The sequence below is a fragment of the Grammomys surdaster genome, unplaced genomic scaffold, assembly GCF_004785775.1.
Source record: "Grammomys surdaster isolate TR1022 unplaced genomic scaffold, NIH_TR_1.0 315, whole genome shotgun sequence".
NCBI lineage: Eukaryota > Metazoa > Chordata > Mammalia > Rodentia > Muridae > Grammomys > Grammomys surdaster.
In genome coordinates this window covers 735,983-762,803 of record NW_021604734.1, presented here as the reverse complement: position 1 = coordinate 762,803, position 26,821 = coordinate 735,983, and the positions used below count along the sequence as shown (strand labels likewise).

Below are 26,821 nucleotides of genomic sequence, written 5' to 3'. Positions count from 1 at the left end.
CACTCCCCTCCCCTCTCTTCTCTTCTCCTCTCTTCTCTTCTCTTTTCTTCTCTAAATTATAGATAATTATATATCTGTAATACATCTATAACATATATTATGTCTATGTATTATATATAATTATAGATACAATTATATATGGATAATTATAGATATCTTCATCTGAAATGTTTTCGGCTTGTTTAAAACCTGTTGGTTTGACACCTAGGATGTTTCTGTTTCTAAACTGCATGCTTTATCCTTGCCTCTTATCCCCTTGCCAGGCTCTTTCTAGTAACATTGTACTTTACATCAATTTTTTTAACGTGCCATATTGTGTCATAAATGTCTGTGCTTTTGTTTGTTGATCCCTTCCACTTTTCTAGCTTGGAAAATCCTGTTTATTTCTAGAGCAGCAGTTCTCAACGTGTGGGTTGTGACCATTGGAAAACACATTTCCAGTAATCTTAGGAACCCCCAATCATAAATTTATTTTTGATTCTATTTTGTAACTGTAATTTTGTTGCTAAATGGTGCCTCTGTTCCTAAGACCACTGGAAACATGTATTTTCTAGTGGTTGTAACCCACAGGTTGAGAAACTCTGCTCTAAAGTGTGTTGGGGTAATGTAGTCATATAGGAAGAGATTTGGGATAATATCCCGGGTTACATAATCCCTACACCCAGTGATAAGTGTGCCTGGAAGAGCAGAGCTAGGGAGGACAGAGAGAAGATGACTGGAAGACAGGGGCAGAGATGGAAAAGTGCATCTACCAGACTTAGACATCAGAAATGAGGAGGGAGAGATCTGGCATGGAGACTCCCTGGAACCTCTCAGGAGGTACTGGACCTAGAAACACCTCATTTCCGACTTATAAACTCTATTCCTATGATCAAATAAATTTCTGTTGTTACCATTAACTGAGTTTATAGAAATTGGTTTTGGCAGTCTTGGAAATGAATAAATCTTCTAAAAAGTCTAGTTGGAATGTTCTTTTATGAAAGATTACCTGATTCTCCTAACCTAGACAAAAATTACTTATTTATTTCTATTTTATACTTACTTATTATACTTACTATATTATACTTATATACTTACTATATTATACTTATTATTATACTTACTATATTATACTTATATATGTATACATACTTATTATTTCTATTAAAGCATTTGTTTAATTTTATATAGTGAATATTCATCTTTTCTTAAGCTAGTCACTTGTCCAAAATTTTATACTGTCTTTTACATAGCCTAGTATTTTTAGTACAGTAGATGTTCAGCATTTATTGAATAGATTAATGACTTCACAGTATCAGGTTACACACCAATAATTGCTTTGAGTCATTAAAAAAAGGCTTTTTTATTTGGTTCATCTATCTAAAAGCTAAGCTGAATATCATTAGAGCTTCCCCTTGCTCATATGTCCTAGATCTTATTTCTACTATTTAATTATAGTTGGACTATTGTGGCTTCCTCTGGGCTCACTGTGAAGTTGGGTTATCTGCTTCTGTCTCCAGTCCAGCTAGTGGTTTCACTTTTCCTCTTGATTCTGTAGCTACACTGATATTTCGACTTTCTCATCACTTAACAGGGAAAACTACCTTGCAAGTGGTTTGATGAGTCCAAGTCAGACTATTATAGTTGGACAAACACATCCCTCAGTCATAAAATATGGAGCTATATCACTTGCTTTGAGTGATTTCCTTCATATTTGTCCCTGTTTGTGTGTGTGTGTGTGTGCGCGTGCATGTGTGTGCGTGTGTGTGTGTGTGCGTGTGCATGTGTGTGTGTGTGTGTGTGTGTGTGTACACACACATGCATGATTGAATGTGGAACATAGCGTCTTTGAGAGTCTTCAGGGAAATATATTGATCTCTAATGCTGAGGATATTTAAAAGGGAAATATAATCAGGTAGAGGCAATATGAAAGAATCTCAGTTGATATTTGTGCTCTGTGAACATTCATGGATTTGAGTTGTTTTTAGCGCTTTGAAAATGAACATACCAGTCAGTTCCTGGCGGCGGGGACCCGGGTAGCCAACGGCCTGTGAGCATCATGCCTAAGTTTTATTGTGACTACTGTGATACATATCTTACCCACGATTCCTCATCTGTGAGGAAGACACACTGCAGTAGTCGGAAACACAAAGAGAATGTGAAATACTATTACCAGAAATGGATGGAAGAGCAGGCCCAGAGCCTGTTTGACAAGACAATGGCAGCATTTCAACAAGGAAAGATCCCTCCAGCTCCGTTCTCTGCTCCTCCACCTGCAGGGGCCATGATCCCGCCTCCCCCCAGTCTCCCGGGTCCTCCTCGGCCTGGCATGATGCCTGCACCCCACATGGGAGGCCCTCCCATGATGCCAATGATGGGCCCCCCTCCTCCTGGGATGATGCCTGTGGGACCAGCTCTTGGGATGAGACCGCCCATGGGAGGCCACATGCCCATGATGCCCGGGCCTCCCATGATGAGACCCCTCCGCCCGCCTGATGATGGTGCCCACGCGGCCCAGCATGACCCGGCCAGACAGATAAGAGCAGAAGCGCTTGCTCATCATCGTTTTGTATTGTGCTGTTTGACCAGGAGATCTTGGTGCTGAGCCTGAGTGCTTACTAGACTCATGGCCAGGACCTTCCTTCCTAACAGAGAGGAAGAAGTGATACAAAAGGGGCTGTTTTCACTTACGTTGTGGAACGTGAAAATAAAATGGTCAGCTGTTTTAGTTAAAAAAAAAAAAGAAAATGAACATACCTTTGCAACTTTTTTCAAGAAATATTTTATAATAGTAGTTGTTTATGATTTGAAATATCTTAAACGTCATCAAAATCTACCCATACGTAAGTGTAGCCAAAAATACTGATGAAATTTGAAGAAACTACTCATGTTTTTACATGTGTGATTGCTATTTCTTTTTCTTTTTTTAAAAGATTAATTTCATATGAAAACACAGTTGCTAACTTTAGACACACCAGAAGAGGGCATCAGATCCTATTACAGATGGTTGTGAGCCACCATGTAGTTGCTGGGAATTGAACTCAGGACCTCTGGAAGAGCAGTCAGTGCTCTTAACCACTGAGCCTTCTCTCTAGCTCAAGATTGTTATTTCTTTTGGAAGCCATTGATACCACAATTGCTCCAGTGTGTTTGGAGCTGCTCCTCTGAATCGCTTATAAAGCCAAAGAAATACTAATTCCTGAGTCAACACTTATCATCCAAAATGTATCCCCTTCATCAATTCCTAGTTACTGAGCTCTGGGTCCTATTTTAAGTCTGGAAGATTCAATCATAAGCAAGATAGCTTCCTCTTTTCAAATACCTCATTTTCTATTATTTAAGAGTGTTGAGGGAAGTTCTCCATTTTCATAAAATTAATTCTAAGTGCAAAAGATGAAAATTTTCTAAGAGTAATGATATTAAAATAATGAATTGAAATTTTTTATTTTCAAAAATATTCTAAAGTGCTCATTAATGACTGTGTAGTTGGAACAGGTCATTCTTTTGAAAGCAAGAACAATAATCTTGAATGAGATTAGGTGAAGAACATACTTTTTGTCATTTAAAAGTATTTAATAAAAACCTTTTTAAAATTTATTCTGGAACTTTGTGCTTTCATAAATAAGTTAGTTTTAAAATGGATTTCGAAGATGATAAAATACATATAAAAACCAAGAAAAATTGATGCACATTTTTAATGAAGTGAAAGGTATGCACTGAAGCATGGGAAAATGCATATATTGTTTGATTAGACAAAGCGTGAGTAGAGAAATGTATGAAATTTTATTAATGGTTTTAATTAAGAGCCACATCAAAAATACCCAAGAAACTTATATTTTAAAAAAGATACGTTTTACACAAATAAGTTGCCTTAGTTTATACCAATGATAAGCTTGTAGAAAAACAGAACAATGAATCACTCTATTTACAGTAGCCACACAAAAAATAAAATATAAATAAACTTAAGTAAGCTAATGAAAAAGCTCTACAATGAAAATGTTAAGATATCGAAGAAAAACATGGAAGAAGACACCAGAAGATAGAAATACCTCCCATGCTTATGAACTAGAACTGATCATCTGGAAATGGCCATGCTACCAAAAGCAGTCTATAGATTTAGTGCAACTGTTGGGGTCCAAGAGGCGCCCACAAACCACACAAACACTTATCTCAGTCGGATGGGAACGGTTTATTGAATGCACACCCTAATATTGAACGATCAGGACTATAGCTTGTAATATAGGGGTTAAGCCACAGCAACAAACATCTTTTGCTGTCGCTTATAAAGGAAAAACCAAACCAAACCAAACAAAATACAAAAAACTATAGTGAGCTCATTTGTAGGTGCAGGAAGTGCTACCCAATGGTCAACTCTGCCTCAAGCCATTTTTGACATAACAGTTCATATTGACCTGTAATTTGATTGGTCCTTTGTGGAATTTCTTAAGATTAACAAACTGCAGAACATGCAGAACATAGCAGGATATGTGATCAGCATGACTTTGCTCTGATAGTTATTTTTTGGTGCCAATGACTGGCAGGCATATTACAGCAACAATATGAAATAGCTGGCAGGCATGGAACAAAAAAGGCTACAGTTATGCTGGTCAGGGGAAGCAGATCTTAAGACAACCCTGATAAAAATATCACAACCATCCTTCACCCCCCCCCATATTTTATTTATATGTGTATGTGTATGTATGTGTGTGTGTATATATATTTTTTCTCAACATTTATATGGAAGCAGAAAAGATGAATGATATCTAAAGCAATCCTGACAAAAATAATTAACAAGAGGTATATTATATCTGATTTTAATTATAGTAATGAAAATAGTGTGAATTAGCACAAAAACAAACATAGTTTAATGAACTAGAATAGATGACCCAGATAAATGCCCTATGGCCACAACTACCCAAACTTTGACAAAGATTCTAAAAAGATACACTAGATAAAGGACAGTATCTTTAATAAAAGGCACTAGGGAATCAACTTGCTGAAAAAAGAAATCTCTCTCTCTTTCTCTCTCTCTCTCTCTCTTCCTATGAATGTGTGTATGTATGTATATATATTTGTGTATCTATCTGTCTATCATCTTTATCTCTATCTATCTATCTATCTATCTATCTATCATCTATGTATCTCCATATTTATCATCTACCATCTACCTAGCTACAATCTATTATCTATCAATGTATCTACGTATGTATGTATGTATGTATGTATGTATGTATGTGTATATGTATGTATGTATGTATGTATGTATCTATCTATCTATCTATCTATCTATCTATCTATCTATCCCTATCTCTCTTGTTCAAATCTCAATTCCAAATGGATCAAAGACCTCAATGTAAGTCCCACCAAACTGCTAGAGGAAAAACTGGGGTGCTAGCTTTAATATCAGTAATGATTTTTAAAATAGAACTCCAGTAGCTAGATGAAATAAGACCAACAACAAACAGAAACAGAATCTTATAAAACTAAAAAGTTTCTAAATATTGAAGGCATCTGTTAATTAAGTGAAGAGGAAGCCCATGCAAATCTTTGCCTGCTATATATCCCACAAAGGGCTAATATTTACACTATACAAAGTATTCAAGAAACTAAAGCCCAAGAAAAGAGAAAACTCAGTTAAAAATGAACTACAGACCTAAACAAAAAGTTTTCAAAAGAAGAAATATAAATGGCTAGAAAAATTTTAAAACGTTAACATCCTCAGCCAGTAGAGAAATGCAGATTAAAATGAATCTAATATTCTATCTAACCCCAATCAGAATGGTTAGTATTTAAGAGAACAGTAACAACAAACATACATGGGAAAAAAATCCTCTATACACTGTTGGTGAGGATATAAACTAGTAAAGCCACTTTGGAAATTAGCCTGGAGATTTCTCAAATATTAAAAAGAAAATTACTGTGTGACCCAAGCGTATCACTCCTGGGTATTTACTCAAAGGACTTTACTTTATTCCAGGGATACCTACTCATCTGTTCACTGCTACTATTCACAATAGTTAGGAAACAGCAGCAGGCTAGATGATTAAGAACTGAAAAATTGGTAAGGAAGATGTAGTATGACTATACAGAGTGAATATTAATTAGTTGTAAATAAAAATTAAATTATTAAAGACTCAAGGAAACGGGTAGAACTGAAAAAAATATTCTAAGTGAAGTAATTCAGGCTCTAAAGGACAAATGACATTTTATCTTATACAAGGATCCCAGCTTCAACTCTTTAGTATGGAGATGTAGGATGGGGTGCGGATAGACCTGGATAAAGGGAGTATGAAGAAATCACTTGGAAGGCAGACCATGTCCATCTGTGCAATTGAGGCTTTATGTTTACTGTTGGAGAGCAGCAGGTATCCTACTGTTTTCTGAGTGGACTTAAGATCCATTCCATGAGGACATGGTGGGGGATCAATACTGGAAGGCTGACACAGATTTGGGAAGGTAGTAAGCCCATGTGGGGAGCATACTTCTGAAGGTTAACTAAGCTGACATGGCCGCAGACTGCATTCTTTATCATCATCATCATCATCATCATCATCATCAATCATTCCATTCGTTTACATCTCATATGATATCCCACTTCCCGGTTATCCTTCCACAACCCCCTCCCCCCATTCCACATCTGCCCTCTCCCCCTCCCCTTTGCCTCTATGAAGGTGCTTTCCCACTCACCTACTCTTTCCTGTTCCACAGCTCCAGCATCCCCCTACGCTGGGGCGTCAAACTTCCACAGGACCAAGGGCCTCCCATCGATGCCAGACAAGGCCATCCTCTGCTACGTATGTATCTGGAGCCATGGATCCCTCTCTGTACACTCCCTGATTGGTGGTCTTATCACTGGGAGCACTAGGTGGTCTGGCCAGCGGACATTGTTCCTATGGGGTTGTAATCCCCCTCTGTTCCTCCAGGCCTTCCACCAGCTCTCCCACCGGGGGTCCCGAGCTCAGTCTGATGGTTGGCTCCAAGTATCCACATCTGCATTGCTCGGTTGCTGGCCGAACCTCCCAAGAAGAGCCATATCAATTTCCTGTCAGCAAGTGCCTCTTGGCAACAGCAAGTGTTAGGGTTTGGTGTCTGCAGACAGGATAGATCCCCAGGTGGGGCAGTCCCCGGACGCCCCTTCCTTCAGTCTCTGTTCCATTTTTTGGTCCCTGTTCTTCCTTTGGACAAGAACCTTTCTGGATTAAAAACTTTGAGATGGGTGGGTGGCCCCATCCCTTGACTGGGGGCCATGCCTATCTACTGGAAGTTCTATCTCCCCTTTGCTGTGCATTTCTGCTAAAGTCATCTCCGCTGGGTCCTGTGAGTCCCTCGATTCCCGGGCAACAGACTGCATTCTTAATACCTTCTTATACCCATTAAAAAAGTGTTCCTAGCCTTAATCAGAGAAATCGACCCTACAAGACAGTGGGGAGTGCAGAGCCATTGCTGCTCCAAGTGCATGAAACAAGCTATAGAAGGCCCTACCTTAAACAAGTCTTTTCTACTACCCCTTCTCAGGGGAACACTATAGAAGAGGGGGAAGGAAGTTTGTAAAAGCCTGAAGACAAAACAGCAACTGTAGTTATGTGCGCTGGGGCCACACAAAATTGGCTTTATCAACAGTCAGTCAAAGAACAAGGAGGGGCTCAAAGGGTCCTACCCTTTACCCCTGATCTACTGGCTATCAGTAGATTCTGCAAGACGGAATCATTGTCTTTAGTTGGATACCCTCTACTGACCATCATAGGTTCTAATAGATAGCTCCATAATAGTGGTCACACAGAAGACCCTGGCTAATATTGGCTGGTCACAAAACAAAATGAATAGACACAAGTTTTAGATATTTGTATCTGGAGTGGTGGGTGGATATAGCTGATAGCAAGGTGGGAGGTATGAGAAGTCAGTGTTCGTTGTGTACAGCTGTGAAATTATTTAAAAAAATTAAAGATGAACCATCATTAACAACTACAACAAACTATGTGTTTACTGTTGACAGCTCCTTTAGCATCTTTGGGTAAACAGAAGTCAGAGTTTCTTTCTGACTGGCTCTCTATCTGACTTTTCTTCCTTAAAAGATGTATGGTTACATGGTTTCCTTCTGGGAGATGTCCACAGTCAAATGACTTTGGGTGTCAGGTTGAGCAGCTTAGATATTCTTCTGTTGAAAACTAGCATCTCTTATAGGTACAGAGGCAAGTAATTGAAAGGAGAAAGATTGTGTTTTAGGTAAATGATTATTTTAGTGATTGAATAGAGAACAACCATGCTGTTGATTTTCTCCTAAAGTAGGGACACAACACAGCGTAATAAACAGAGACAACATTTTAATGTGTCGCATAGATGAAGTTGTAAAACAAAGCCTTTCCTAATGAAGGCATTTATTGTTACCTGAAAATTTAGATACTTTTCTTGCTAATTGTTCAAAAGTTGGCTCTGAGACCGTGCAAGTAGGTTACTGCCTTTATTAGAACTGTTATAAAAGATGGGCTATTTTAAGCAAATAGAACATTCACCTGTAATGTTTGTGCCCTCACCAGATGAAAGGCTCAGAGGAGAGGAATTCACACTCGCTGTCTTTATTACTTAAGCTTCTACTAAGTCGAGATTATGAGTTCAGAGCTTAAGGAAATGTTAAAATAAGTATCATGTAGCACAGTTCATGTGAATGTTTTTTTTTTTATCGCATGCTGCTTATGAATTTGATTCGAAGGCAGTGTGATATAGCCCTGCTTCTGATTTTCCCTATGCTCAGGTAAACTTCAGATTCTTGGTGTCTCATTTGTCCCATTTCTAAGGCTATTATACTATTTCTATCTTATGCCATAATGATCCTGAGAATATTTTCAAATGGCAGTTTCATGTGATATAGCTACAACATCAGATGGAGGGTATGTTTCAATTATTTACTACATTCCTTTCTCATTATAAGTTTTAAAATTTAACATATGCAGAACAGTAAGTAAAAAGGGTTTTTTTTTTTCTTTTTTGGTCAGGTTTGAAAAATATTTCACTGCTTCAAATGTCACAACACGTGTAGTATGAATATGGTTTTAAAGAGTTTAAATGCTAATTGGACTATCTGTTTACAGTTGAGGTAGAAGCAAATAAAATAAAATAAAGTAAAATAAAATAAAATCACTCTCCCTATGCTAAGTGAAAGATAAACAAGAGACCTGGTAGTCCGACTTAAACCTGAGAGAAAGTCACTAGTAGAAAATAGTTATTTTAGTGTTTAAAAGCAGCACATTTATTCATTTGTTCAATGAATGAGCACATGCCATGATTGAGAAATGCCAATATCATAGGATACAACATAAAGTAAGAACAGACATTACTGTGCTTCCAGAATAACTATGGTTGCCTTGTTCTTCTGAATCCTATTTCAGAACTTCAAATAGTAATGTTTGGACGGTTGAGGAAGAACAACATGTATCCAGACACATGTCTTTTAGACCATCTGCAAAAGCAGAGAGTGCCTTGCTGTTTCCTAGCTGCATATGGTGGCTGATGATGCTTTCCATTTTATTTCTATGTATTGTCCTTGCCTAATTAATCACACCAATAAATCAGTAGAATATATAGCAATTTGGACTCTTTTGGATCTTATCCCTCAAAACAGTTAACTTACTTCATTAACCACCCAAGTTTACTTTTCTCAAAATATATTTATTCTTTTTTTCTGTATATAAATGTTTGCCTGAATGAGTGTCTATATACCATGGATGTTTCTGTTACCTGTAGAGGCCAGAGAGCACACTGGATCACCTAGAACTGGAGTTACAAGTGGTTGTGAAGCTGCCATACAGTTGCTGGGAATCGAACCCAGGTCTTCTGCAGTAGCTGAAACATTCGTATCTACCGGGCCATCTCTTCATCCTCCTGATAACATTTTATGAAAATCTTTTCACTTTTTGAAGAAAGAAGTTTTATCATATAATTGTATCTATGTATTGTTCAGAGCATATAGTCTTGATATGACAATTTATTCCTCAATTTAACTGGAGTAGATAACCAAACTGAGTAAATAAACTGAAAATTTTCATCGGGGCCTGGAATGTCCTGCTATGCTCGTGAGTTAAGTGTTGTATTTTAAGGAATGTTACGTTAAGTCCATTGTCCACAAAGTAAGGTAGTTTATGGAAAGGGATGATAGTCACTATATGTGACATTGATCTACCTTGAACATCCATTTTATTCCCTTGGTAATACATTACATATCAATTTTCCACAAATGAATTTTCTACAAAGACCTTCTCTGATCCCATTTCTATTTTCAGTCACTGCTACCTCTTTAGTAATGAGTTTATTATCTCTTGTGTATACTTCACTTCTACATTCCAACGACTGTGTAAATGTTAATTTTCAAAATGCCCACTAGAGTCCACTATAATTTCCAATACACACTTGATGTGTTTGTTGCCTTTTCTTCTCATTACATTTCTTGTTTCACGGATTTGGACTTTTGACTGATTTTATAGGGAAACTTTAACATCTTTACTTATAATCTAGATTTATTCCTCCATAATACCTCTTATGGCAGAATTCAATGATAACTATGCGTGTTCTAGTAAGGCGAGAGGGAGTAATTATTGTGGACAGTATTTGTTTTGTTACCATATATTCACATGATGAATATTATTATGTTGTATTTATTTTTACAGCAGCATATAGACTAGTTTTTATTTTATTTTATTTTTGAGACAGGGTGTGGTTGTTTGAATGTCAATTACCTACCACAAGCTCAGGTACTCAAATGCTTGCTCTCCAGTTGGTGGCACTGGTTGAGAGTGTCTTAGTCCATATTTTATTGCTGGGACGAGACACCATGACCACAGCTACTCATAAAAGAAAGCATTTAATTGGGGGTTGCTTACAGTTTCAGAGGGTCAATCTGTTATCATCATGGCTGGGAGCATGGCAGCAAGCATGGTACTGGAACAGAAGCTGAGAGCTACATCCGGATCTACAAGCAGAGAAAAAGGAGATACACAGACAGACAGACAGACAGACCAAGGTCACTCCTCCTAATCTTTCTAATCCTCCTCAATACTGCCACTCTTTGATGGCTAAGCATTCAAATATAGGAGTGTATGGGGGCCATTCTTATTTAGATTGTCACAGAGAGTTTTAGGGGGTGTGGCCTTTCCAGAGGAAGTATGTCACTAGGTGAGGGTTTTCAGATAACATAGCTTCTATTTATTTCCAGTTTGCTTTCTGCTTTGCTCTTGCAGTTGAAATGTAAACAAAGCAAAACAAACAAACAAACAAAACAAAAAATCCCTCAGCTTCCTGCTTCTGCTTCCATGTCTGCTGCTTGCTGCCATGCCACTCCTCTATGATGGACTCTTAGCACTCTGGAAACATAACCCCAAAATAATCTCTTTCTTCTACAAGTTGCTTTGATCATGATGTTTTATCAAAGCAACAGAATAGTAACTAATACCCAGGTATAACTCTGTATGTGTCCCAGACAGGTCTAGAACTCATTATGTAGCTCAGGCTGACCTCAAACTCCTGGCAAACCCTCCTCCCCTGGCCTTCCAGCACTGGAACTGCAAGCACGTGCAACTATGTGGAATCCTGCCATCTATGTTAGACTACTTACCAGATACTCTATTATTATTATTATTATTATTATTATTATTATTTATTGAAAATTGATTCTTCTTCTCTCATAGAATATACCCTAAGCAGTGTTTTCCCTCTCTCTACTTTTCCCAGTCCCCATCCCCAGCTCATCTCCCCTCCAGACCCACTCCTTTGTTTTCCTTCAGAAAGGAGGAGGCCTCCAAGAGATGACAGCCAAACGTGACAAAAGATACAATAAGACAAGGCAAAAGCTTTCATATCAGATTTTTTTTGGTTTAATCACTACTGCATCTTACATTAAATAGAGTTCCAAAGCAAAATACTGACAACATTTTTGTGTGCCAGTAACAAATCATTTGCTAGGTGCAATATACTGTCCTATCAGCACTGAATAAATATTAATACTCAGTGCCTTTCAATTCATGCACCTCTTGCAATTAGGATAAGATAGTATATTATATTTAATCTGTGATTTGTTAGCAGTGTAAAATAATCTTGTTAGTATCTTGCTTTTGAAAATCTATTACTATAAAAGGTAATGAAAAAGAAAACTTAATTGACAATTTCAAGAGGCTGTATTTGAAATTAATCTGTAATCCTCACATATATAATATGTATGTGTGTATGCACACACATATATATTATATACATTATATATAATATATATGCATAGTGTATGTGTGTGCATGTGCAGGATATGAATGAAGATGATTCCCAAGTTTATCTTCCTTCTTTGAGTGGATAGTTTTAACTTAGGATCTAAAATTAATTTTAAAACACTATTAAATCTCAACTTTTAATTATTCCTTCAGTGGTAGACAGTCTTCTTAAGGATAGCAATATGTTACATCAAAGACCTTGAGCTTCAGTGAACACATAATGAAGGCAATTGTAAACTTCAGGGTCATTGCTCTCTTTGGTTTGGGGGGGAAATCTTAGGTTACTTTTGCTTGATAAAACACCAAGGCCAAAGTAACTCAGTGAGGAAAGGGTTTATTCAGCTTATGTGTCCACATGACAGTTCACCATCAAAGGAAGTCAGGACAGAAACTCACACAGGGCAGGAACCTGGAGGCAGCAGCTAATACAAAGTCCAGGTAAGAACTCTTCTTACTGGGGCTGGAGAGATGGATCAGTGGTTAAGAGCACTGACTTCTCTTCCAGAGGTCCTGAGTTCAATTCCCAGCAACCACATGGTGACCCACAACCATCTGTAATGGGATCAATCAGATGCCCTCTTCTGGTGTATCTGAAGACAGCTACAATGAACTCATATATATATAATAAATAAAATCTTAAAAAAAAAAACAAAAAACACAAAAAAACCTTCTTACTGGCTTGCTCCTTGGGTGTGTGTGTGTGCTGGGGGGTGGGTGTCTGTGAGCCAGCTTTCTTACAGAACCCTGGACTATCAGGCCAGAGATGGTACCACCTACAATGGCCTGTGTCCTCCTACACCAATCACCTTCTAAGAAAATACCTTATAGGCTTGTATACAATCCAATCTTATGAAGGCATTTTCTCAATTAAGGCCTCAATAGAGTCCTGTCTGATGACTCTAGCCTGTATCAAGTTGACACAAAAGTAGCCAGTACATACAGTTACTAATTCATATACAAAATATTACAACTGAGGAAAAGCTCAGAAAAAAATATGTTTAGAGATTATGAAGCCAGAACGACATGATTTAAAATTTAAGCTCAAATGATTGTTAGAGAAAGTGAAATCCTATAGTTTTAGTTCGCTCTTCTGAAAATTCAGAGAATGAATTTGCTCTATTTGTGAAGTCCCAGACTTAACCTGTTCTTCATTCCTTGGAGTAAATGGGTAGTCTTTGTTATTTTGGTTGGTTTTGTTTTTTGTTTTTCCAGAACTGAGAACAGAGACCTTTTAATCTGTAGAGTACATTCTTGCTTCAGTCCATTCTTCTTGGTAAAGAGGGCAGGAAAATCCTTTTTAGGTTGCCAAGAATACAGTTCAGAAATGTCTGACACTTGAGGGAAATAAAAAACAAAAAACCAGAATAGGAAGACCGTCTGTTCTTGACTAAAGGCATTTCTCTTCCCAACATCTGACAGAGTACACAGTTGAAGATATGCATGGACCGATGTGCCCCATCCCTTTGGTCCCAACACAAAAGCCTCCCTAATATCAAGATGAGGTAAACAAGGATGACCAAGGGCTCCCACACAGGCTGGTTTCTGCTCCAAGGAGCTTTAACTAGGAATGGAAAAGCTCCATGTCATTTGTTTATGTCCTCTGAAAAACACCAGGACTCATTCTGTTCAGCCACCCTGCCCCCCAGAGGAATGTGATTTAACTTCCAGTCTTCATGCAGTAAGACCTGTCGGGAAGGTGCTGGCAGTCTGGGAGGGATTTGGATAAGTGTTTTTCACTCCAGTGTTTTCATGTGACCTCTTGTTCTCAATTTAGATACATCTTGACCTGGAAAAGGTGGGCGCTGCTTGCCACTCTATATTTGGCTAATCCTGTTTTAGGACGTACAATACTCCTTCTTCCCCTTGTCTCCCTCATGAAATTTCTTTCCATCCTCTTTGCAACCTGCCAACAGAGACTTGTCCTTAGATAGATGTACACATACACTGTTTTTCTAGTTGTGGTACTTATTTTCAAAGAGAGAAAAAAATCTGAGTCTCTAAGATAACTGCAAAGGATAACAATCCCCAAACCAGCCTAGGAGACCCTCACTCCTCTGGCAAGACACTACTGGTTATCTGTACGCCTGGTAGCCTCTTTAAGTCCTCTCAGACAGATAGTACAGTAGTTGAGAAATGACAGCTCCTGCATTCTCTAGCTTCTCCTCCTACTTTATCAAATGACTCTCTTTTATACATTAGATATTAGACAAACCTTGGGTGACCTGCTTTTTTTTTTTTCTGACTTCACCTCCCTCCCCCCTGGTTTTTTTTTTCCCCTTGCGGTATAATAGTGTTGAAGAAAGAGGGCACTAGTGTACAGCCCAGATCGCATCCTTGCACTGTCTGGATTAGAGCTGAGGTGTCTGCGAACCGAGGGCGGCTGCAGTCCTCTGACCTGGGACCAATAGCTCTGTCTACCCGGACTCAGGTAGGTCTTGGAGTACATACCCCAAACTGGCACAGGTGAGCGGATATAGCTTCCTGCGGTGAAGCCCACCCGGCAAAGGAAGGTACTGATCTAATCTATCTGATTTTCTCCTGGATCTAGGAGGATCTTCGTTCATTTATCTCTTTGAGTCCTGCATGTCTGAGAAGCAGTGAGGAGCGCTGGGCATCTGGCTTGATCCCACCCCCCTTTTGTGCCTTGCCTCCTGAGCTTTCATTCTCCGCCTGCTCCCCGCTGCCCCCTTTTCATCTTGACTCTCACCTTGAGAAAGGGATGGGGAGGGACGGGAGAGGGAGCCAACTTCAGTCCCGCAGGTGCTTCTACCCCCAGAGCAGTTGGATGGAGTATAAAGCTGCAGAATTGCCAGGCGAATAGAATGAGGGTGGAGAGATGCTAGAGAAGCGATAGAAAGGGTGTGTGTGTGTGTGTGTGTGTGTGTGTGTGTGTGTGTGTGTGTGTGTAGAATGCGAAGGAAGAAGGGGAGGTCAAGAATTTTCAGGCGCTGCAAGGTGTCGCTTCCTGGCTCTAAGCGCTGTCCAGGGTTCTGACCGTGGAGTGGCTCAGGCGGTTGTGCCAACAGTGACCCCCATGCCTAGCTACCTTTCTTCCATTTCTTACAGTGATGCAAAGCCCCAAGGGTTCCGATACATAGGCGGATGCAGGATACCCTCCTCTTCCTTAACCCCATCTCGAAAAGCAAGTTACCTTCTGCACTCTTCCTTGAACATCTACAATAAGCCTCATTTCTTAGGGGGTGCAACATAGCAAACCCCAACACAGGGAGACTACCAGGCGTTGCCTTAGTAACTAATATGGCTTTTTCACAAGCTGTCGCATTTACATTTACTACTAAAACTGTGTGTCAGGGTCTCTTCAACCCTTAAGTGTTAAAGTAAACGGTGTTCCCATTGTTTGCATTGCTTTTAAAAACAACGCTTCTACCTCCCAAAGAGTTCCCAAATTTTCCTCTGGGAAAAAAGTTGATCTTTCCAAACCCAGGAAAGTTCTCTGAGGTTGAAGAACTTAGCTCCTCCCCGCTTTTCTTTTCTCTCCCCCTTGCTGCCCCCATCACCTGAGAAAGCTTGGTAGATTTGGAGGAACCAAGAGGACCTGAGGCTGGAGGAGGGGGTGGGTCAGCAGGGCTTTGCACCTCTCAGGACCAAGCGTAGCAAGCAAGCAGGGCACACATTCGTCATTGACTAGAGCTACCTCTAGCTGTTTTTGAACGATGTGTTGAGGTGAAGCGGACCGGACAATATTTAGGATCACAGACCCTGAAGTTTAAATGCAATTTCTCCTGTAGCCCGGCATTGACTTCCCTCTCTCTCTCTTTTTTTTCTTTCCATCATCAGCGTCCAGCTCACGGCCACTAACGCGCCACGCACACCTGATCCACACACCTTCGGGCACCAGTGAAAAAACGCGACTTGATTTTCAGAGAAGAACGCCCCCAGGGTGTGGGAGCGGTCGTCGAGGACCAGCAGGAGGAAGCGGAGGGGAGAGGGGCGGTGGTGGAGGCAGAGAAAGCGTTGAACCAGCTGTGTTGGCCAAAAGCACGAAGCGGCAAAAGGCAGCGGCGGGCGTCTGGGTTGTTTGCGCTGGGAACCTGCAGGCGGGACCGGCGTGGGAACGTGGCTGGCCCGCGGTGGACCGCATCTTCGCCACAATGGTCCGGCTCCTCTTGATTTTCTTCCCAGTGATCTTTTTGGAGATGTCCATTTTGCCTAGGATGCCTGACAGAAAAGTATTGCTGGCAGGTGCCTCGTCCCAGCGCTCCGTGGCGAGAATGGACGGAGATGTCATCATCGGAGCCCTCTTCTCAGTCCATCACCAGCCTCCAGCCGAGAAGGTACCCGAAAGGAAGTGTGGGGAGATCAGAGAACAGTATGGTATCCAGAGGGTGGAGGCCATGTTCCACACATTGGATAAGATTAACGCGGACCCAGTGCTCCTGCCCAACATCACTCTGGGCAGTGAGATCCGGGACTCCTGCTGGCACTCTTCGGTGGCTCTGGAACAGAGCATCGAGTTCATCAGAGACTCCCTAATTTCCATCCGAGATGAGAAGGATGGGCTGAACCGCTGCCTGCCTGATGGCCAGACCCTACCCCCAGGCAGGACTAAGAAGCCTATTGCTGGAGTAATCGGCCCTGGCTCCAGCTCTGTGGCCATTCAAGTCCAGAATCTTCTCCAGTTGTTCGACATCCCACAGATTGCCTATTCTGCCACAAGCATAGACCTGAGCGACAAAACTTTGTACAAATACTTCCTGAGGGTGGTCCCTTCTGACACTTTGCAGGCAAGGGCGATGCTTGACATAGTCAAGCGTTACAACTGGACCTATGTCTCTGCAGTCCACACAGAAGGTAGGCACTATATTTGGGGAAGAAAACTACCAAGAGCCAAGGAATTGTGTGGTCTGTGTCCAGGAGCGTAGTGAATGTAGTCTCTGTTTATTTCTAGCACAGCAGGAAGCTGACTTTACCCTTCGCAGTGCACGCCCACCTAGGCATAGCTTTTTTATCTTCTTTCTCTGGTAATTACAGTGCAGTAAAACCATATTCCAGAGTGTTTCTGGGGTAGGAGAAAAAGAAAAGACATGGAAATTGCATGCAAAGGTGTCCAGCTGAAGATTTGACTTACAGATCTTAAGGTGGTGTACCCCGGTAGTCTGTGTTTGTATTTGGTAGGGATATTGGTCTAAGATAGAGGTACTGTATTTCCCTTCAATGAGTGGTCAATGGTTTCCTAAGCTTAATGGGCTAATAAAAGTGAGTAATTCACACACACACACACACACACACACACACACACACATACACACACATACCCTACTTCCAGTCTTTTACTGTGGATTTGAAAGGAGAGCTTGTAAGTTTTATTTTTGTCGTAGCTGAAGGTATGCTCTATTGTCCTCTGATGTTCCTGGTCATACACACAAAACTTCCCTGGGAACGGGGCATCCATTCATCCTCTGCAGGATATCAGAAAGGCTCATTTTAAATTCTGGAATACCTTGCATACAAAAATCAAATATTTGAAACTATTTGTTTATTCCCCTTCCTTTGTATGCCAAAATCATACACCCCTCCCTTCCAATTACGTTGTTTATACGAGAAATGCTGCTGAGAATATCTTGGAGTTGAGTTTGCGTTTAGAGTATTCAACGTCATAACCCTGCTGTGCAGAATTTAAGGAGAGACCAATTAGAAATCTCCAACAAAAGGACAGCAGATATCAGATTTAAAATGGCTTTTAAAAAATGAAGTTGTCTGACCTGAGTAATTTTTCCCCCCAGAATATTATAGATGTGAATTCTTGGAGACTTTTTACATTAAAGATTCTCTCCTATGTTCACTAAAGGTTATATGGAGTTTTGGATATAATGAGGTTTTTTTAGTTTATTGATTCTAACTTCTCTAGAGGCTTTATAAGAAAACTGAGTACCTGGCTATAAATTAACTTCTAAGACAACAATTCACAAATGTTTATTTGTCATGAACAAAAGATTGAAAAGTATTACAGTCATATTTCATTAAGTCAAAATAGTAAAGAAAGGACATAGATATAGTTTCATTGAAAATGCTCAATATTCAGTTATTAAAATGGTTGTAGATTTAATGTAATAGATGCTTTGGTTGATAAAGAGAACAGAGTTTTCAAAACAAACTAAAGTCATACGGATTTGCACGTGATTCCAGACTTTGCTGATGTGAAAAAGAAACACTAACCTTTATGTTTCCTGATTCTTGGTTTTCAGTGATGCCCTTTCAGATGTCTTTTAGACACAAATTCTTTAAACCAAGGTTTAAATTCAGCAGTTAATTCTTTACATTTTAAGGCTTAATGCTAATTTACTATGTTGGTTATTATAGCATCTCCTGATGCCTAGATAGAGCCTTTTGAAAGTCCAAGTTATAGTGTGTGAGCTGTCAGCACTGGAGAGAATGAGCAGCCAGGAAGAGTCAAACCCAGCCTGAGTGTGACTCGCTTGAATATTTAGTATGCCTACTGCTCTTGACCTTAGTAATTGGTTACCAGTATCAGAAATATGAGTTCTTTTTTTCAGGAGGATCTGGTAATCATTTTTATAAACAGATTTATCTTTCACATTGTATCATGTTTTACTTGGGGGAGGAAACCAACAGGAGGCCCTCCTCTCTTAAGTCTGGTTTCCGAAAGTGCTGCTTTGCCAAAATGACTGATAATCATTATTGTCTTCTGAGAGGAAGATCATGTTTTGGAAATGAACTAGACTTGGATTTGCTAGTTTATTTGTGGAAGTACATACCTTGATGTCCCCTGTGTATTAGCTTGGGTTGCTTTGTTTCCTCTCTGCCTTCTGATTGGTGTTGTATGTCAAGGACTGGGTCTCCACACCATAATTAATTCCATGGCATGTGTTGCTCACATAGCCCCATCAGAGCTAACTTGGGCATTTATTATCAAGATTACACCCCTCACTTTGTCTCTTACATACACTATTTCTTCTTTTTAATGGGAATTGGTTTCTCCTTCTACAACACGTATTTCCTGTGAAGACCAAATTGCTTTTGTTTTCTTTGACCTCCAAAGAAATTTTGTTTGAGCTCCTTCAAGTGAGGACTAACTGAAATTTTATTTTTCCTGAAGCTTTACCTTCTGCCTTTCAGGGACTGTGGTTGGAACTTCCTTGGTTCACATAGTAATTTTCCTGCCTTCAGGCTGATGGGGTCACATGCTGGTGACAGTTTTCTGTTAAGAAGCTGTGAAGACCACATACCAGGGCTGTCTCTGCCATCTGGGGACTGTTCAGTGAGGGAGACTGCTGGTCTAATATATCAATTTGGAGCTTAGAAATCCTGGGGCCTCCAGCAACCTTTACCTCTCCTTCCCAAATCAGCCATTCACTAGTCAATTTACCACTGTTTCTTTTATTAGGAACAAACCTAGTACAATTCACATCAGAAACAGCGACACTAGCATCCTTAGGATGGGGTGTGTCTGTTCATTGTCCAAGTTGTTTTATATTAAATTGTCATTTTTGTTTCACATTGAAATAAGCTCTGAAGTACTTTTCTGTTTTGTTTTTCACCATTGGAATTTAGTAGTTATGGTCTTTTACTGGGCTCTCAAGCTTCCAGTATTTGTACTGAATTTCTCTCGACAACTGTCAGTTTAACTGACATGAGGGACACAGTGCACATACAGTTCCTTCAGCGGAAGCCACGGAAACAGTTGTTGATTGTTTCCTAAACACTGGGGAGGCTGTAGGGGAAGAGGGATATTGGAGCATCAGACCTGTTTATGTATCAATAAAATTCAGACCCACTATGGATGCTCATTGAAATGTGTGTCTTTAAATATGCGATATGGAGAGTACTAAAATAGCCACTTCTAAGAAGACTATCTCTGCCAAGGACATTTTATTCCATTCTTCTGATGGAACAAAGATTGCTGGGCAGAAGTCAAATCAATCATCTCAAGAGGCTGTACAAACCAGCTTTTAAAAGTAACAGTTTCAGGTGATTAAGTTCAAAGCTTTAAGAACGTTCATTGAGGTGTTCTTTGAGTTTATAGCTTCAGCAGGTTTTCTTTAGGATTGGATTTGTTTTCAGTTGCGTTGAGACTTTTGTTTAAGAACTTTTGTCTTAGGTAGGCAGAAAAGCAATGACTTTAATGTCCATGACCCATTCTGCAAATATCTATGTCAAGGTGACATTTTATTGAGTTAGGTGTCATTGTGGTGTCACATTTCTTCTGACATGTACCTTCATTTTGTATGCAGTTGGCCTTTACTGGGGCATCTTTTCCATATTTGACTTTATTTTTTCTTTTTTTAGGAACATTTTTCCATTTGATATAAAACAATTTAAAATCTCATTGTATTAGAGGAAAATCCTTAACCATGATACATAATTTAAGCATGTTTTTTCCCACAAATTTACATATACTAACTTCTACCTGAGTGTATCTACTGTCATAGTTTCTATCCATTTTCCAGCATCTTTAGACCTTTACTGTCTTGATTACAATCTATTTCTTAGGAAGTTTTTCCAATGTATTGTTCTATTTTACCATATTGAAAGGAATATGTGTGTCTTGAGAGATTATTTAGACCAACAAGTTAAAGATGCTAAACCTATCACCACACTTCCCTTGTTTAAGCTCTAGACTGTTTAATGTGGTAAGTATTTCAGCGAGATGACTTAGGAGTTAATTTCAGAAGCAGAACTGCGCACATACTCTTGGTCCACCTGAAGCTGACGCCCTGAAGTTTCTAACCTTTCTGCCTCGATGACTAAGAGTCATTTGAGACAACCCAGATTTCTTTTCTAGGTGAAATTTATCACCAGAGAATCCGCTCCTCACCAATTCATCTGCTCACCTGTTCTATTTTTTCTTTTGTTTTCCTCATACTCATTGCTGATTTCAAGCAGATCTTATACAAATGAATATCTCCGTTTCTTTAAATTCTGTGCTATGAACAATAGCCATATCCTGCTGCCTTCTATCCCCAAGCATCTGTTAATTTTTGTTCCTATTTACTACTATTATATTCAAGAGTAGATGCTTTCCAATTAAATGTAAAGTTATTTCCTTACATCTGACTTTGTAGAAGTCATTCTGGGACATTAATTCACCTGAGCATTCTGGCTTTTTGTTGTCAGGTGGTAATAACAGACACTAAACCCTGAACTGCTTCCTGGATACTGCCAGTATTTACTTAGGCTGGTGTGAACTGACTTGAGAGTATGTCCTTCCATTCCAAACCATACCACGTAGTAGGTACTTAAATAACTATGTACAGTTTAAACGAAGAACCATTGCAACAGTCAACTACATGTGACCATTCGCATATAAAAACTGTAGGGTTTTGAGAGAAGTCTCAGTTACCAGGCAGTTTATAGTCTAAAGATGGTGGAATTGGCCACCTGTGAAATAATCAACAGTCAGATACTAATTATTGCAGTTTAGATATTTGTAAACACAAATTTGTAAATGTTTAGGAAACACTGAAAAAATATTTTAGTTGGAGACAAGGGCATTTTGGTTCAGATTTTATTTGGGAATATAACACTTGTAAAAGGTTCATAAGCATTAAAAGTCTATGAGTAGGAAAATAAACAGGTGTGATTGCTTGGAGTGGTGAGTCGGGGCCGGGAACTAAAACTAAAGACAGAAGTCATTGCTCTTGGATTCCTTGAGTCTTTATGAACATGAAGGTCAAGTAATGGAGGACTTTGCCATGATTCAGTATGGGTTTCAAGTAAAGCATGCCCAACCCAAATTCAACCTGATTCAAAGAGAACCTGCCATTAGCAAGAGAAAGTTGAAAAGACAGAGAGGCACTTAATCTGTGACTTTACTAAAGCTATTTGTATCCATGCAGAACCTTCTTTTCTTTGTAGTTCATTCACCTATATATTTTATGCTCAAGCATTGGTTTCTTCAAACCCCAATCTTTTGTATTCTATATTTTACAAAGCGATTTTTGTAAACCAGGCCATATAATCTTCAAATTTCTATTAGAGAAAGGGAACTAGACATTTTATTTGAATACACAAAGTAATCATAAACATCAGGTGTTATTTTGTGTCTGGATATAGTTTATAAATACATTTTTTACTCCAAATAGTCCTGGGTCGATACCATTGAATGTTTATCTTTGTTTTCTTTTATATTGGCTGTATTTATCAAACCCATTTTCTAAGTGCTAGCTTTAATTGTCAACTTGACACAGCCTAGAATCCTCTGAGAGAAAGGCCTCCAATGAGGAGTTTCCTGGATTAGTTTGACCTGTGTGCATGCCTGTGGGGAACTGTCTTGAGTGTTAACTGATGTGGGAGAAATCAGAACACAGTAGTTTGCTGAGTATATACAACCAAAGGGGATGAAATTCATAGTTTGTACTATTCTGATTTTTACATTGGAAGCAACATCTCACCATGGTTGTCAATTTCCATAGAAACTGTAACTGAAAAAAACCAGATTGAAGGGAGGATATAAAGCCTTGTCAAAATGATCTCTGTCTCACCCCTCTGAGAGTTATGATCAGATTTTGAATTTATGTAGAAATATTTACTTATTTCATATGCTCTTGACAATTCTTTATAAATGTCCACACCTTAAATTTTAACATACATGAAATATATGTTTTATTCTTACGGTAATATTTGCTTTTTTAACCGGGTGGTACTGTTATAACAAAAACAATAGAAATGTCTTTATGAAAGGAATGTATCGATTCAAGAAGAAACTTGGTGCTAAGAATTGCTCGTGTATTGATTTTAGGATTTTTCTCTTTTGTTAACTTCATAGCCAATATGTTACTATTGGGAAACCATAGTTAATTTTATAACAAATCCTTAAGCAATTCAAATAAAAGCCTTAATTGGCAAGTAAAACAAAACAATTTGAGGAACACAAATTCTGTGGTTACCAAATAACAGTTCTTTTTCTTTTAATGTTAGAGTCCCATAGTGTCCAGAATTCACTATGTAGCCAGACTGTTTCAAGTTTTAATCCTCTTACTTCAACCTTACACCTGTTAGAAGAGTGGGCACCATATCTAGCTTATTTCCTTTCTAACTAAATTTTCCAATGAATGAGGTGACTATTAAATCACATTCTTTTCTAGATGTTAAGAACATAAAATAACAATAAAAATAACCATTATCATCATTATTGCTATTATTGTCATAAAGAGTCTTAAACTATTAGAAGAACTAGAAATAAATAAGTTGTTATAAGCCCTTGGATTTAAAAAAAAAATCACATTTGATCACTTTCTGAAACAGATGCCCAAAAGACTATGGGAAACACTGTATGCGTCTCACTTTTGTTTGTAAACAGAATCATGTTAATGTTGTATTACTGATTGTACCACAGTATTTTGCAAAATAAGAAGCTGGAATATATATCTGCCATTCAATTACCTTTATTAAACTTCTACCAGAGACATGACATTTCTTCAGCTCATCAGTACTGAACAAGTAACAGAAACTAGTTAACAGTATCTGGATGCTTGACCCTAAACCCAGAATCTGAAGATGAAATGAAATTCATGGTTAAAAGCACAGAATTTGGTATGGATTTTAGGAAATATTTTCATGTTTCAAATGAATAAACTAGGATCACACATTAATATAAATGATACATCCAAGACCATGGCATTCATTGGTAGCACGGCCTGAGGTAACTTAGATTAAAGCCGTGTTTATTTAAAGTTCACATGACCCATCCTTGTAGACTGCCCACATGTGATATTCTTGACATCAGCACCAAGTTTCTTTGTACTCAACTATGCTGCTGCAATTCATCAACTTCTGAGAGATGCCACTATATCCTGCAAACCCATTCTCCCCGCTGAATGCCATCCTGCCAGTGCTGACACCTGTTTAGTTTTAGATGACTATAGCATTCATTGATACAGTCTTTATCTTCATGGTTAGTTGAAATGAACTCCATGTCCTTTGTCTTCATGCCAACAGCCCTCTTTCCCTGACTACATTCTGGCACCATGGTATTACAAAATGTGCTCTACTTTGAACTTGAACCTGCAAATAACAAAGTCTTTAAACAGCACAGTTTCCTTCCTTTTTCCCTCCCTCCTTTCCCTTCCTTCCTTCCTTCCTTCCTTCCTTCCTTCCTTCCTTCCTTCCTTCCTTCTTTCCTCCTCTTTCTTCCTTTCTTCCTTCCTTCCTTCCTTCTTTCCTTCCTTCCTTCCTTTCTTCCTTTCTTTTTTGATATTTATTTATTATTCACTTTACATCCTACTCACTGCCAGCTCCCTCTCACAATCCTTCCCCCATTCCCTTCTCCCCTTACCCGCTGAGTAGGTGGGGCCTTTCGAGATATCCCCCTACCCTGGCACTTCAAGTCTCTGAGAGCCTAGGCACTTCCTGTCCCACCGAGACCAGACAAGGCAGTCCAGCTAGAAGAACATATCCTATGTACAGGAAACAGGACAGCCCCTGCTCCAGTTGTTTGGGACCCACATGAAGACCAAGCTGCACATCTGCTACATATGTGTAGAGAGGCCTAGGTCCAGCCCATGTATGTTTTTTGGTTGGTGGTTCAGTTTCTGAGAGCCCCAAGGGTACAGGTTAGTTGATTCTGTTGGTCTTCCTAACCCCTTAGGGGCTGCAATTCTTCCCCCTGTTCTTTCATAAGAGTTCCTTAGCTCAGTCCACTGTTTGGCTGTGAGTGTCTGCCTCTGAGTCAGTTGGTAGAAGGAGCCTCACAGCAATTTCTTTTCCTATTTCCTTTGTTCCCAAGTTTTTTGCTCTAACTGTCCTCATATCCATGAAGGATCTAGATTTTTTCCTTTTACTTGGTCTAGTTCTGGTCTTACATCTGAGCTACTCTATCCTGTTATTGGTGCTTGTTAACCAGCTCGTAGGTAGGTCATCGTATGTCATTGTTTCAGAGAAAGAAAATTTTTAATTCTAAGTAGTTATTCCATATAAATTTGTATTTTGAGGAAATTAGAAATCAGTCATTATTTTTCATCCATGAGGGGTAAGAGGTACAAAAGACAATCCCATAATTTTATTGTGTGGATGAGACACAACAGGAGAGCTCAATAAAATGTTACATGCTGTTATTGTCATGTTTTCTACTAACTGAAATTAAGAGTCACTTAGCAAAGATGAACCTTCGAGAAGGGGTCATGAGGATATTTTGGGGTGCGGGTGTAAAAATAAGGAGAAAAGTATGTTTTGATGATTTTCTAACACTGATCTGCATGACCAATTCTATCCTTTCATAATAATCATATCTACTGACCGTGTCCTTGAGTGTAAGCCCTTTCGTGAGTCAGTGTGTTCCATGGCTCTTGTCAAACCCAGTTAAGTTTTCTCTATTATCTTATTTATTTATTTATTTATTTACATACTTATTGGGGACTGTGGTCAGGCTGTCCAGGAATTATTGAACTAAGCAATCCTCTGATTACAGCCTCCTGAGTAGCCAAGTGCTTGCCATATTTCATACTATTTTGTGTTTAAAGCAAAGGAAAAAAAAAAGCAATAAGCAAATTGTCAATTGCATGTTTAATAGGGCGGCTGCTTACAGTTTTTAGTAACGTTCCTAAGGTGATGCTAGGTATTGAAATAGTGAAAATAATTTACCACAGACAAATTGAGTCCTCTGTTTCTGAACAAATAAGCAGACCAATTGTTATTTTCCCTTTTTGTCAACAAGTACTGCTTTGTTGGTAAAGAAGAAGTTGTGGCCAAATTTCTAAGTAAAATGAATGCTTAGTGGGTACTTTCTCTGTGCCAGAAGCCTGCTATAGTGATTAAAAAACAGGGATATGAGGACAATAGTCCTCCTATTTCACTCATCATGTAGTGATTAGCATTCTACTTATATAATATGGCAGTAGGAACAGGTAGTATGTAGGCAGGTCACAGAAAGTAGAGTGTCTAGGGAAAGAGTAGGAAAAAGGATTTACAGGGACCTTGCAATGGAGGTAACTTCTATGGTCCACTCCATCAGGAGAAGATGAGGAGTAATATGAGTAGAAACACTGATATTGAATAAATTAAGTATCCAAGGAACTAAAAAAATTGCTAATTAAGAAGAATATGGAGTGAAGAAGGGAAGATGTGTCTAGGTCATGGTGAGATACACTCATCAAACCGAGGAATTCAGACTCAGACTGTATAACACACAAATGATGAACCAATGAAGACTCTCAGGCATAGAGAGATGGGGACAATATTTTTTTTTTAGAAAATGGTGCTGTGAAATCTTTGGAGACTACAGAGTATGAAAGGAAACAAGGAAGGAAGATATGATTGGTTGGAATATGTGGTGGAGAAACACAACCAATTTAGTTAATAGTTTAATCAGTTAAGAGATGTTAAGAGTTTCAATAAAGGTAGTGTCAATGGAAAGATACAAGAAAGGATAGACTTGAAAGACACAGGGTAGGTAAATTAGGATTTGCTGTTTGAGAAGTTTTGAGAGGTCAAAGGGAAAGAAGTCTAGAATAACTCTAAGTACAGCATTTTGTAGAACCAAATATGAGATAAATGTAGGCTGGTTGAGTCTTATGCATTTACGGGAAAATGAAGCCAAGAGATTCTATAGTCTCAATATCTGGAAAGGGAGGTAGGTTTGAGATTTGTCAGAGGACACTGAGGGTAGACCCACAACACAA

The 26,821-nt window shown here is 39.0% G+C and overlaps 1 protein-coding gene and 1 pseudogene across 2 annotated transcripts in view; both read left to right on the top strand.

The window, feature by feature from the left end:
- Nucleotides 1-2,038: 2,038 nt before the first annotated feature.
- Nucleotides 2,039-2,519, top strand: LOC114629726 (annotated as a pseudogene).
- A 13,511-nt stretch (nucleotides 2,520-16,030) lies between these two features.
- Nucleotides 16,031-26,821, top strand: part of Grm1 (glutamate metabotropic receptor 1) — a 359,348-nt gene continuing 348,557 nt past the window's right edge. For both annotated transcript variants that reach the window (XM_028777784.1, XM_028777785.1), the window contains exon 1: nucleotides 16,031-17,036. In XM_028777784.1, coding sequence (XP_028633617.1) covers nucleotides 16,337-17,036 — 700 coding nt within the window. In that variant the 5' untranslated portion in view covers nucleotides 16,031-16,336. The remainder of the gene's footprint in view (nucleotides 17,037-26,821) is intronic.